The 13,135-nt window shown below is 47.7% G+C and overlaps 1 protein-coding gene across 1 annotated transcript in view; it reads right to left on the minus strand.

Moving 5' to 3' along the window:
• CFAP58 (cilia and flagella associated protein 58) overlaps window positions 1-13,135 on the minus strand; it is a 96,537-nt gene that overhangs the window by 41,660 nt on the left and 41,742 nt on the right. The window contains exon 12 of the mRNA XM_056531420.1: window positions 7,308-7,448. Within this exon, the coding sequence (XP_056387395.1) occupies window positions 7,308-7,448 (141 nt within the window). The remainder of the gene's footprint in view (window positions 1-7,307; window positions 7,449-13,135) is intronic.

Below are 13,135 nucleotides of genomic sequence, written 5' to 3' on the forward strand. Positions count from 1 at the left end.
TTCTCGGAGGATCCATTGGGGGGACACAGACCTTGGGTGTATGCTGTTGTTGCTAGGAGACTTGACACTAAGGAAACCAAAAAAGTTGGCTCCTCCCAGCAGGATATACCCACCTACAGAGCCTGAGGTAATCAGTTTAGTCCCCAAGCAGTAGGAGAGGACCGATAGGCAGAAACCAAGACCAGTCCGAGGCAACCAGAACAAAAAATTTACTGAACACTGAACACACCCTCAGACAAGTAACCAAAACCGGAACACCAAAGAAAGGGCGGGAGCAGTGTCCCCCAATGGATCCTCTGAGAAAAAGATTTTACGGTAAGACAAAAATCCCTTTTTCTCTATTGGCTCCATTGGGGGACACAGACCTTGGGACGTACCAAAGCCGTCCCTAGGGTGGGTACAGAAAACAATCAAGGGGCAGGCTGGCCACCGCCGCCTGCAACACCTTACGGCCCATACTAGCATCAGCGGATGCAAAGGTATGAACCTGGTAGAATTTAGTAAAAGTTTGCAAGGACGACCAGGTAAGCCGCCTTACAGACTGAGAGGCTGAAGCCCTGTTATGGAGAGCCCAGGAAGATCCGAGAGAACGCGTGGAGTGAGCTGAAACCCTGAAAGGAGGAGTCTTCCCCCTGCAACGGTAAGCTTCTGAAATGGCAGACCTGATCCGCCGCAAAATGGTCACCTTCGAAGCAGGTAGACCCTTATGGAGACCGTCCGTAAGAACAAAAAAGGAGACACATTGACGAAAAGAACACGTAACAGAGAGGTAGGTACGCACCGCCCGTACCACATCAAGTTTAAGAGGTAAACGCTCCCCGGAATGAGATGGAGCGGGACAAAAGGACGGGAGGACGATATCCTCATTAAGGTGGAAGGCAGAAACCACCTTAGGTAAAAAAGAAGGAACCGGACGAAAAACAACTTTGTCCTGATGGACAATCAGAAAGGGAGAGCGGCAAGAAAGAGCGGCCAACTCCGAAACCCGTCTGATGGAGGTAATTCCCATAAGGAACGCCACCTTCCAGGAAAGAAAACGAAGGAAAACCTCCCTGAGGGGTTCAAAGGGCGCGCCCTGTAGAGCGCCAAGGACCAAATTGGAAAGGGACGAAACTTGACCCCTTAAAGAGCTGAGAGCTAATTGCTGATCCAGCCCTGACTGCAAAAATGCAAGGAGTCGGGGAAGGGAGAACCCACTGATGAAAAAAAAAAATTGAGATGCACACCAACGAAAATAAGACCTCCAGGTATGGCATGGTGCGAATCACCTGTGTTGAGAAGCCACGGGCCCTTAGTACCGCGGTCTAAACCGCCACGCCGTCAAATGCAGTGACGGTAAATTGGGGTGGCACAGGGAACCCTGAGAGAGAAGATCTGGACGTAGCGGAAGGCGCAGCGGAACGTCGTCCAGGAGCCGGACGACGTCAGCGTATCACGCCCTCCGCGGCCAATCTGGAGCCACGAAAATGGCGGGAATGCCCTCCACTTTGAGCTTCCTCAGGACCCTGGGAAGGAGGGGAAGAGGAGGGAACAGATAAGGTAGGGGGCGAACCCCGACCAAGGAATCACCAGCGCGTTCGCTGCCAGAGCACGGGGGTCCCGCGACTTCAACACAAAGAGGGGAACCGTCTGGTTGTGGCGGAATGCAAAGAGGTCCACATCTGGAGTTCCCCAGAGGTCGCAGTGAATTGCCGAGATGGCCGGAACCCTAAGTTCCGCCCAGAGAAGAATCCTGGAAACCTGGGCCATTGCCTCCAAGCTGCGAGTGCCGCCCTGGCGATTGATGTACGCCACTGCAGTAGAGTTGTCCGACTGGACCCTGGAGAAGGATCTCTCAATGTAACAGGCAAAGGTAGATTGCCCTCAGTTCCAAGATGTTGATCGGGAAGAGTGTCTCTCTGGGAGACCAAAGGCCCTGGACTGTCCGGTCTGGGAAAACACCCCCCCAACCCGAAAGGCTGGCAGCCGTCGTGACCACCAGCCAATGGAGGGGCAGGAAGGAGCGCCCCTGAAGAAGTAGGGGGGGAGCGGAGCCACCACAGAAGCGAGCGGCGAGATGTCCAAGGAAGTACAATCTTGTGATCGAGGAACAAGGGAGACTTGTCCCACCGGGATAGAATCGTGAGTTGAAGGGGTCGAAAATTAAACTGAGCGAAGGGAACGGCCTGCATGGCAGACCCAGGATTTTCATGCAAAAGCGAAAGGACACAGGGGAGGGGTTCCTGAGAATACGAACCCCCGACAGAAGGGTCACCCGTTTGTCCAGCGGGAGGTGCACCCGGGCAGACTAGGTGTCGAACTGAAGTCCCAGAAAAACCAAGGACTGAGTGGGGGATAGGACGAACTTGTCCCGATTGACAGACCAACCGAAGCAAGGCAAGGCAGAGCCTGAAGAGTGAGGGTTAGACTCTCTAGATTCTGGTCTCTGGACGGAGCCTTGATCAGAAGGTCGTCCAAGTAAGGAAAGTTGGTGAATGCCCTCGGAGATGTGACCAGGCCGAAGGGGAGAGTCACAAACTGAAAATGACCCTCCGGAACAGCAAAGTGGAGGAACCGCTGGTGTCCTGGAAAAATCGGAACATGGAGGTAGGCGTCCCTCTGTCCATTGAGGAAAGAAACTCCCCCTGATCCATGGTCGCCACGACCGAACGGAGAGACTCTAAGCGGAAGTGACGCAGGAGGAGATGCCGGTTGAGGAGCTTTAGATCTAAGATGGGGCATACTGAGCCCCCTTTCTTGGGAACTACAAAGAGGTTGGAATAAAAACCTCGAAAGCGTTCCTTGGGAGGAACCGGGACAATGACCCCCTGAAAGAGGAGGGACTGAAGCACACCCCGAAAGGCCTTTGCCAGAGAGGGAGACTGTGGGGCTCTGGAAAGGAAAATAACGATCCATTGGAAGAGAGGCAAACTCGATCCGGTAACCGTTGGATACCACATCTCTGACCCAGGAGTCCTGCACAAGCGTGGTCCAGACATCCCGGAAGAGCAACAGATGACTTCCCAAAATCCGCGGGTGGGGGAGTCCCTTCAGGCAGAGCTGGGTTTGCGGGTGCCCGCCTTGGCCGCAAAGCGGCCCGAACGGTTATCTGATTTCCAGGATGGGCGAGACTTGAAGAAGGGAGCCTTCTTGTCACGAGAAGGCGCCTGCCTGGCCCCCTTTGTGACCCCGAAGGTCCGGAAGGACCGAAAGGAGGTAGATTTACAGCGGGAAGTAGTACTGCGGGCCTTATTTTGAGGTAATAAGGAACTCTTCACTCCCGTGGCTTCTGAGATGATCTCATCAAGGCGCTTACCAAAAAGCCTAGATACAGTAAATGGAAGCTCAGTGAGAGATTTTTTTCGAGGCTGCGTCCGCATTCCAGGCTTTGAGCCACGCGGATCTACGGAGAGCCACTAGGTTACCCATGGCAAAAGCAGCACAGCGGGCCGACTGCATGGAAGCAGAACATAGAAAATCTCCCGCTTTAGAAAGTAGGAGAATTAAGTCGGCCAGTTCTTACGAGGAAGCCCCAGAAGAAAAGCCCTAACGGAGTCGGGAACCCAGATCGCAAGGCCTTGGAAACCCAGGAAGAGGCAAAAGCAGGGAGAAGAGATGAACCTGCCGCCTCAAGGCAATTTTTGCCAAGGTCTCCACCCTTTGTCCGCTGGATCCTTAAAAGAAGCAGCATCGGGCAAAGGCAGGGTAGTAGTCTTTAGATAGGCGGGAAACTGGTGGGTCCACCGTAGGAGGTGAGGTCCACCGGCAATGAGGTCCTTAGCGAAGGGATAACGCGCTTGAACCTACTTTGTTTCTTGAAATCTCTTGTCATCTTGTCAGGATGCCTCCAGGCAGACTCTAGCAAGGCTTCAAATTCAGCATGGGAGCTCAACATCTTGGGTGCCGGAAGGGCACGATGAAAGGAAACTTCTGGGACAGCGTCCGAAGTTCCTGGGTCCTCTAGGTGAAAGGTGTCTCTTATGGCCGAAACCAATGAGTTCACCGTGTCGGTCATGTCTGTGCGGTCTTCTGAATCAAAGGCAGAAGCAGAAGCCTCATCAACTAGTTCTCCAGGAAAGTGGGAACGGGTGGAGGCAGCTTTAGAAGGAGACACTGACCTGGTGCGCCGTTCAGGGGACCCAGAATGGCGACTCGGGGAGCGTCTTCTAAAAGAACAACGCTTGCGGGAAGACGTAGCAGAGGGGCAATGCCCATGAGGGGAGCGCCTACGTCTGTACAAAGACTCCGGAGAGGAGTCAGAGGAATGACCCCTATTACGCCTGTGAGAGCGTTTAACATAGGGTGAGGGAGAGCAAGTCTCTCTTGAGGAACGGTGTAAGGAGGACCCTTTCAAGGCAGTCACCACGGAACGGGAGACTGAGAGAGAGGGAAGACACCCATATTGGAGGGGCAGCAGAGCCCACTGGGTCTGGGGGAACATCCTGAGTAGGAATACCCGGGGGGGTCAGGAGGTGCAGTGGTGCAGGGGGAACAGGTGGGTTCAACAGACCCAGGCATTTTTGAGTTGCAGCCCTTGCCAGAATAGTAGGTGACCAGGGCCCCAGGTACCTGCTTAGAGGGAGGAACAGTTCTGGGCTCGGACATGAGTAAAATAAAACAGTCTCATCAGCGTCCGAGTCCCCCACCAGGCAGCTGCTGTGTGAGAGAGAGAAGCAGGGGCAGCAGGACCAATGAGAAGAGAGGGGCCGGGTTAGACTGGGGCGCCTCCGATTGGTCCAAAAGCTCCCCTGCCTGTTCCCATTGGCTGTAGTGATTTCGCGCCTCTGCACTCACAGGGCGCGAACCCAGCCGAGAGAGGAACGATGTCGGCGTGGAAATGACGCCCTTTCTCAATCCCCGTCACATATGCGAGTGCAGGGGGAAGGGAGCGGGCAAAAGCGCCGCAGGCAGCTTACTGCCGAGAAAGTGAAAGTAAACTGTGCCCCGAACGCATCGGCACGATGCGGCCGGAGCACAGGAAATAGGCAGAGTGAGACGGCAGCCGCGGCTGAGAACTGCCAACGTTAAAACACTGGCGTCCAGAGAGGAGCCAACAGTCCTACACCACTGACCACCAGCCCCCCAGTTCCCCAATAAAGTAATAGGAAGCCCCTGCCTAGATAGTAAGATAGGGGGAAGAGCAGAGCCACCTCAGAAATCCACACATTAGCTGATAATAAAGAGGAGTGGGACTAAAACAGGGGGTCTCCAGAGGTTCCAAGTCCCCAACCTGTAAGAAAAGGAGGGGGGGAAGGGGAAGGGGGGAATACTCACCTTAGTCGGAAGAACTTACCTAATGAAGTCTTCTGATGAAGTCTTCAGTCAGCTTTTAATCACCTGCATCATGCCGGGCTGTAAAAAGCGAGACGAGCAAGGAAAAGTGGGAGACCCGGACCCATGAGGTACAACCCCAGGCGCTGACCGTTGGCAAGAGGGGGTTGACAGTACATCCACGATGTCTCTGCCCCCTCGATCGCAAATGGGGAAACAGTGAACGCTATGTTCCTGAGTCCCCACCTGAAAACAGAAAAATAAAAGGAAATAAGAAACTAAACGTCCCTAATCTGGAAAAATAAAAAAAAGTTAGACCAGGTCTGGGGAGAACTCCAGACCAGTGTCCACCTCCTGCAGACACTAAGCTAAAACTGATTACCTCAGGCTCTGTAGGCGGTTATATCCTGCTGGGAGGAGCTGACTTTTTTGGTTTCCTTAGTGTCAAGCCTCCTAGCAACAACAGCATATACCCAAGGTCTGTGTCCCCCAATGGAGCCGATAGAGAAAGCAGTCATTTCTGAATATCTCTTGGTTTTTAACCTCATCAGGCCTTGTTCACACAAGTGTATTTCCATATATATATATATATATATATATATATATATATATATATATATATAATGAACAATTCTGACAAGTCCCTTCATTCCTATGGATCAGGGTGTTTAAAAAAAAAACAAAAAAAAATTGACCTAAAAATCATGGTCCTGGGTTTGTCACTATTGAGCTTAGCCATGAGATTTGCTGTTTCTGTAACTTGGGTCCAGGCCAAACAGGATTTAAAGGGGTACTCAAGTGAATTTTTTTTTTTTTAACAGATTTGTAAATTACCTCTATTAAAAAATCTTAATCCTTCCAGTACTTATCAGCTGCTGAATGTTCCACGGGAAGTTCTTTTCTTTTTGAATTTATTTTCTGTCTGACCACAGTGCTCTCTGCTGACACCTCTGTCCATGTCAGGAACTATCCAGAGCAGCATATGTTTGCTATGGGGATTTTCTCCTGCTCTGGACAGTTCCTGACAACTTCTTCTGGAGCATACATCAACTGATAAGTACTAAAAGGATTAAGATTTTTAAATAGAAGTAATTTACAAATCTGTTTAACTTTCTGGCACCAGTTGATCTAAAAAAAAAAATGTTTTTTCCACTGGAGTATCGCTTTAAGGGGCCTAGTTCTAGAGATGGGTGCAGGTGCCGCTTCTATAAGGCATTAAAAGTCTGAAAAGGAAATATCCCTTTAAATCAAAGCATCATCCCCTAATAGTGCCAAACAGAAGGAGTCACATCATAAACCACATGATCAGTATCAGCCAATCTGGTGTTTTAAATGGATCATGTGATACATTATGTGACTCCTGTTTCTGTTTTTGAGCTGCTGATTGGTTTGGGGGCAACATGTGATACATGGTGTGCCTCCCCAGAAGCAGGGGGGCGGGGCTTAGTAGGTACAACAAGATCAGGTTGCATCACACTGATGGAATCCAAGTCCTTGTGTTCATAGGTCTGTTATGGTGACATATTCATTGGAACTGCATAGTGTCAATGGGGACATTTTAAACTTCCAGTCACTACTGCAGTGTTGCCCAGCCTGGGGCTCTCCAGTTGTTGCAAAACTACAACTCCCAGCATGCCCGGACAGCCAAAGGCTGTCCGGGCATGCTGGGAGTTGTAGTTTTGCAACAGCTGGAGGCACCCTGGTTGGGAAACACTGGCTTACAGGACACCGGGAGGGACCCTTCCTGCCTCCTCGGTGTCCGATCGGCAAATGAATGTCATGCAACAGATGTAGAGCCACATGTTGGTAAAAACCGCTCTACTGTGCCACTCTTTTTTTCTATTTGGAAATCTTCAACAAAATGTGTAGAAACCTATATAGAAGTGGCAGTGTTTCCCAACCAGTGTGTCTTCAGCTGTTGCAAAACTTAAACTCCCAGCATGCCCGGACAGCCAAAGGCTGTCCGGGCATGCTGGGAGTTGAAGTTTTGCAACAGCTGGAGGCGCACTGGATGGGAAACAGTGATCTATGGAATGTGTAAGAACAGATATCCATGCCTGATCCAGCTCCTTCTTCTGCCGGAGTCGCTCTGCGTCAGCTTCGGAAATAATCTTCAAAAGTTTCCGCTCTTCGGCCTCTTGGTTTTCGATGAACTGTTTGGCCTCGATGCTCTGCTGTTTCATCTTCTGCAGCTCAGCCTGTAATACAAGAGACATATAAAGATTACATTGTGAAGGATGGAGGGGAGGCTGGTTCTCATTGAAGAGACTCAACTGGTATATGGAGATATGGAAAACAAATATAGAAATGATATCTCCTCCAGAAGGAAGAAGTGCCTGGTTATCAAGACATGTGCCTATTCTGTAGACCACCTAGACTGGAGGCTCCAAACCTTTCATCAGATAAGATGGGATCATACATGGGCTCCTGCCTCATTGCGCAAATCAACCATCAAATCAACTATAACTAGTGCCACCTACTGGTAGCTTCCCTGTAAGTCAGCATTTAAAGGGGTATTCCATTGGGGAAAAAAACTGGCTCCAGAAAGTTAAACACATTTGTAAATTACTTAAAAAATCTTAATTCTATCAGTACTTATCAGCTGCTGAAGTTGAGTTGTTCTTTCCTGACAACAGTGCTCTCTACTGACACCTCTGTCTATCTCAGGAACTGTCCAGAGTAGCAGCAAATCCCCATCCACTGCTCTGGGCAGTTCCTGAGACAGACAGAGGTGTCAGCAGAGAGCACTGTTGTCAGACATAATAGAACGACTCAACTTCCGCAGAAGATAAGTACTAGAAGGATTAAGATTTTTTAATAGAAGTAATTTACAAAACTGTTTAACTTTATGAAGCCAGTTGACATGAAAATTATTTTTTTTAACTGGAGTACCACTTTAAGTGTTTAACCCAGTGTTTCCACACTGGGTTGCCTCCAGCTGTTGCAAAACTACAACTCCCAGCCAAGGGCTTTTCCAGCCTGCTGGGAGTTATAGTTTTGCAACAGCTGGAAACACCCTGCTTGGGAAATAATGTGTTAAACATTGTCAGGAAAGTGAACAGTGGTTGGCACTAGATACAATTGTCTTCTTTCTGGAGGAGAGATGATCAACAATGATCAACAGCCCATGTATAATCCCATATTATGTGATACAAAAACATGGCGGCTTAAAAGCCACTGTCATTATGAAAAACTTTTTATATTTTGTAGTACTAATGATAAGATGACTTTTTTAAATATACATTTATTTAAAAAAATTTCAATTTTACTTAAAAATGAAAATAGCCCCCACCAGTATAGGAAATCACTGCTGCTCCACTACAGCCTTCAGCTGTTCCTAAACTACAACTCCCATTATGGGAGTTGTGGTTTTACAACAGCTGGGGGTACAGTCTTTGTAAAACTCTGTGTTAGAGCTGTGTATTCACCAGCTGTGTGCCTCCAGCTCTTGCAAAACTACAGAAAAAGGATGTGTGGGCATGCTGGGAGTTGTAGTTTTGCAGCAGTTAAAGGCAACACTGCTCTAACGCAGTGCTTTACAAACACTGTTCCAGCTCCAGCTGTTTTAAAACTATAACTTCCAGCATGCTTGAACAGCCAAAGCTTTCTCTGATTCCTGAATGACAAAGAAGCTGATCAGACATTCAGGAGTCTGTGAAAGCTGAATGACACACATAGTGACAAGCTATGTTGATTAGCATCCAGCTTTACTAGGAACAAACAGAAAATGTATGAATAAAAACTACTGTGCAGTGATTTTTTCAGACTGCCAGGCTGCTTCCAGACTCAGAGCAGAGGAGTCATCACAGTGAGGGAGAGAGATGGACACGCCCCCTCCATAAGGCAAGAACAAAGAGCAAGTGAGCAACATATAAATGCTACTTGTTAGGGATATATAGGTCCTAGACACATAAAAATTATATGTACATGATCAGGATTAGGTATTTAATTAAATATCCCTTTTTTTTTTTTTTTTTTTGCACTATGACAGGTACGCTTAAACTTCAGAAGCAGTCCACAGGTTCTGTGTGGCATTGAAGTTCATCCCTATTCATTTTAAGGGTATGTTCACACTACGTAATTCCCACAGAATTCCGTGAGCGGAATGCCGCGAACGGAATTACGTGCTGTGAACATAAACATCAGTGTGAATGGGTTTCCGCGAGACCCGTTCACATTGCGTAATTTCAGTGGCGGACAATTCCGCCGGTGAAATTGTTCAGCGCAAAGAAAGAACATGTTCATTCTTTGCGCAGAAGTCCACGAACAATGCATAGCCGTCAATGGTGACCGCGCAGTTCCGCGCGGTCCTACCACCGAAGTATTGCGGCGGCGGCTGCCAGAATGGAATCTCCGCTTGCGGAATTTTGCGAGCGGAGATTCCGTTCATTATCCGCAGTGTGAACATACCCTAATAGAGCTGAAAAATGCAGTAGCAGACACAACCCATGGAAAGGTAGGTCGGCGTATCTGGTAGGAAACAACTATGGCAAGTCCCACGGCAAGTGGCAGTGATCATGCTTGAGTTTCACTCTACATGAGGGGACCAGCAGTCAGACCCCACCGATCAGATATTTATGAATATGGCGCATTTCCAAGCACTCCTCAGTGCTGCCGAAACAAGCAAATGTGCGGAATGTTCTGCACTTTGTGAACATAGTCTTAGCTTTCTGATTGGTCCACCTAGTTATGCCGATATGTGAGCAAAGGATGTAATACTGCAGACCTAGACATATATGTCATTCAGGGATCAGGGAAAGCAGAGTAAGCAATAGAACAGTGTTTCCCAACCAGGCTGCCTCCAGGTGTTGCAAAACTACAACTCCCAGCCTTTGGCTGTCCGGGCATGCTGGGAGTTGTAATTTTGCCACACCTGGAGGCACCCTGGTTGGGAAACACTGCTCTAGCTGTTGCAAACTACAACTAGGGTTGCCACCTGGCCAGTATTTTACCAGCATAGCCAGTATTTTGGCCACTCTGCCGATATTTTTATATAAAAAATACCAGCAATGCAATGGCCGGTATTTATCCAACCAATCCTCCAACTCCCGGAATGTTGTACCATAACCTATATCAGTGTTTACCAACCAGAGCGACTCCAGCTGTTGCAAAACTACAACTCCCAGCGTGCCCAGACAGCCAACAGCTGTCCGGGATGCTGGGAGTTGTAGTTTTGCCACAGCTGGAGGCACCCTGTTGGGAAGCACTGCTATAGAAAATGGCCCAAAAATGGCTGCTTTCATCATCTCATTCACCCCCATAAATATAGCAGAGAATGTGAAGACAAAGATGGCTTTTTCAACACATCTGGGCACACAAGCCGCACTCCAGTATTCAGCTTTCCAGGATGATTTGAGACACTGCAGTTTGCGGTCAGTGTGTCTGCTGAGAGACAGGACTGCCCGGGGCAGTGACTAATGTGCTGCTGAGACTTGGACACTTTCCCTGCTAAATAATTGAGCTGCAGAAGCGTCGGTGTCAGGCTGATAGTGTCGGATCCCTGAAATGGCAGAGGAGATGAGATGTGTGCGCTGGCAGCGGCCGCTGTAGATCCTCAGCGAGGGTGACAGGTCTGACGAATGAATGGGGAGATCGACTTAACCCCTTAAGGACGCAGACCTTTTTCACCTTAAGGACTGAGCCCTTTTTCGTAATGATGACCACTGTCACTTTACGAATTAATAACTCAAACGCTTTTACCGAATATTCTGATTCTGAGATTGTTTTTTCGTGACATATTCTACTTTATTTTAGTGGTAAATTTTCGGCGTTAATTGCATCCTTTTTTGGTGAAAAATCCCAAAATTTCATGAAAATTTTGCATTTTTCTAACTTTGAAGCTCTCTAATTGTAAGGAAAATGGATATTCCAAATAAATTTTATTTTTCTTCACAAATACAATATGTCCACTTCATGTTGGCATCATAAAATGGACATACTTTTGCTTTTTGAAAAAATTAGAGGGCTTCAAAGTAGAGCAGCAATTTTCAAAAATGTCATGAAAATTGCTAAATCTGAAGGGACAGATGTTACAGAACTACAACTCCCAGCATGCCTGGGCAGTCGAGGCATGCTGAGAGTTGTAGTTTGGCAACATCTGGAGGGCTACTGTTTGGGCACCACTGTAACAGTGGTCTCCAAACTGTGACCCTCCAGATGTTGCAAAACTACAACTCCCAGCATGCCCAGACAGCCTTTGGCTGTCTGGGCATGCTGGGAGTTGCAGTTTGGCCTTCCTAGTAGTTGCCACAGTAAAGATCGATTTACTTTCACTTTCAGTTCCCCCCCCCCCCCCACACTGTCGATTCCCTACCTGAGCAAAGATCCAGCAGGCTCCAGCAAAGATCCCAGGTCCCCAGGCATCTTCTCCTGCAGGTACGGCCTCCATCTTCTTCCCAGATCCCCTCGACATCCAGCCATGGCAACCCCCTGTCCTGCGCTGCCATTGGTCAGAACTCACTCCTATCCTTTAGGCTGATCAGGGCTGTTGCTGACAGCTCCGATCAGCCCTATTTTCCGGGTGATCGGGTCACCAGAGACCCGATCAGTCCGGAATTGGAGAAAATCGCATGTCTGAATTGACATGCGATTTTCTCCGATCGCCGACATGGGGGGGGGGGGGGTTGTCTCAGGACCCCCCTGGGCGATGTGCCGGGGTGCCTGCTGAATGATTTCAGCAGGCATCCGGCTCCGGTCCCCAACCGGCTAGCGGTGGGGACCGGATTTCCCACGGGCGTATGGATATTCATCCCTCCTGTTCTCCCTCTCTTCGCCGCTCCTAACCAGAGGGAGGGGGGATGAATATTCATGAGCGGCGCTGATGTCAGTGTCCAATAGCCCGCAGAAGCCCCGCCTCTGCCAGTTACAGCCGGATATACACAGAGATTAAAACTACAATTGCGGCTGAACGGCGGTGCGGATCAGACCAAGCTAGAGCTCGTTTTAATCAGCGTCTCCCGCACTATCCATCAGTACCTGTGGATAGTGCGGGAGAAAATATGTGACAGTTTTCTTTTAAGGACCAAGCCCATTTTCACCTTAAGAACCAGGCCAATTTTATTTTTGCGTTTTAGTTTCTTCCTCCTCGCCTTCTAAAATCCATAACTCTTTTATATTTCCATCTACAGACCCATATAGGGGCTTGTTTTTTGTGTGACCACTTGTACTTTGTAAAGAAACCTCTCATTTTACCATAAAATGTATGGCGAACCCAAAGAATTATTTTTTTAGGGAGGAAATTTAAATGAAAACCACAATTTTGCACATTTTGGAGGGTTTCATTTTCACACTTTACACTTTATGGTAAAAATGACATGTGTTCTTTATTCTGTGGGTCAATATGATTAGAATGATACCCATGGCTAGATACTTTTATAGTTTTGTACCGCTTAAAAAAAATCTAAATCTTTTTGTACAAAATCAGTCATCTTAAATCGCCCTATTTTGACCACCTATAACTTTTTCATTTTTCCGTATATAGGGCAGTTTGAGGGCTAATTTTTTGTGCTGTCATCTGTACTTTTTATCAATACCACATTTGCATATATAAATCTTTTAGATAATTTTTTATAAAATTTTTTGGGAATAAAATATGACAAAAAAGCAGCATTTTTGGACTTTTTATTTTTTACGTTTACGACGTTCACCGTACGGGATCTTTAAAATAAAATTTTGATAGTTCGGACATTTACGCACACGGCAATACCAAATATCTTTATATTAAAAAAAATTACGCTTTTTGGGGGTAAAATGGGAAAAACTGACAATTTTCATTTTTATTGGGGGAGGGGATTTTTCACTTTTTATTTTTTTTATTTTTACATTTTTCAACTTTTTTTTTTAAACACTTTTTATGTCCCCATAGGGGACTATCTATAGCAATCAT

Source organism: Hyla sarda, chromosome 7 (assembly GCF_029499605.1).
Source record: "Hyla sarda isolate aHylSar1 chromosome 7, aHylSar1.hap1, whole genome shotgun sequence".
Lineage (NCBI taxonomy): Eukaryota > Metazoa > Chordata > Amphibia > Anura > Hylidae > Hyla > Hyla sarda.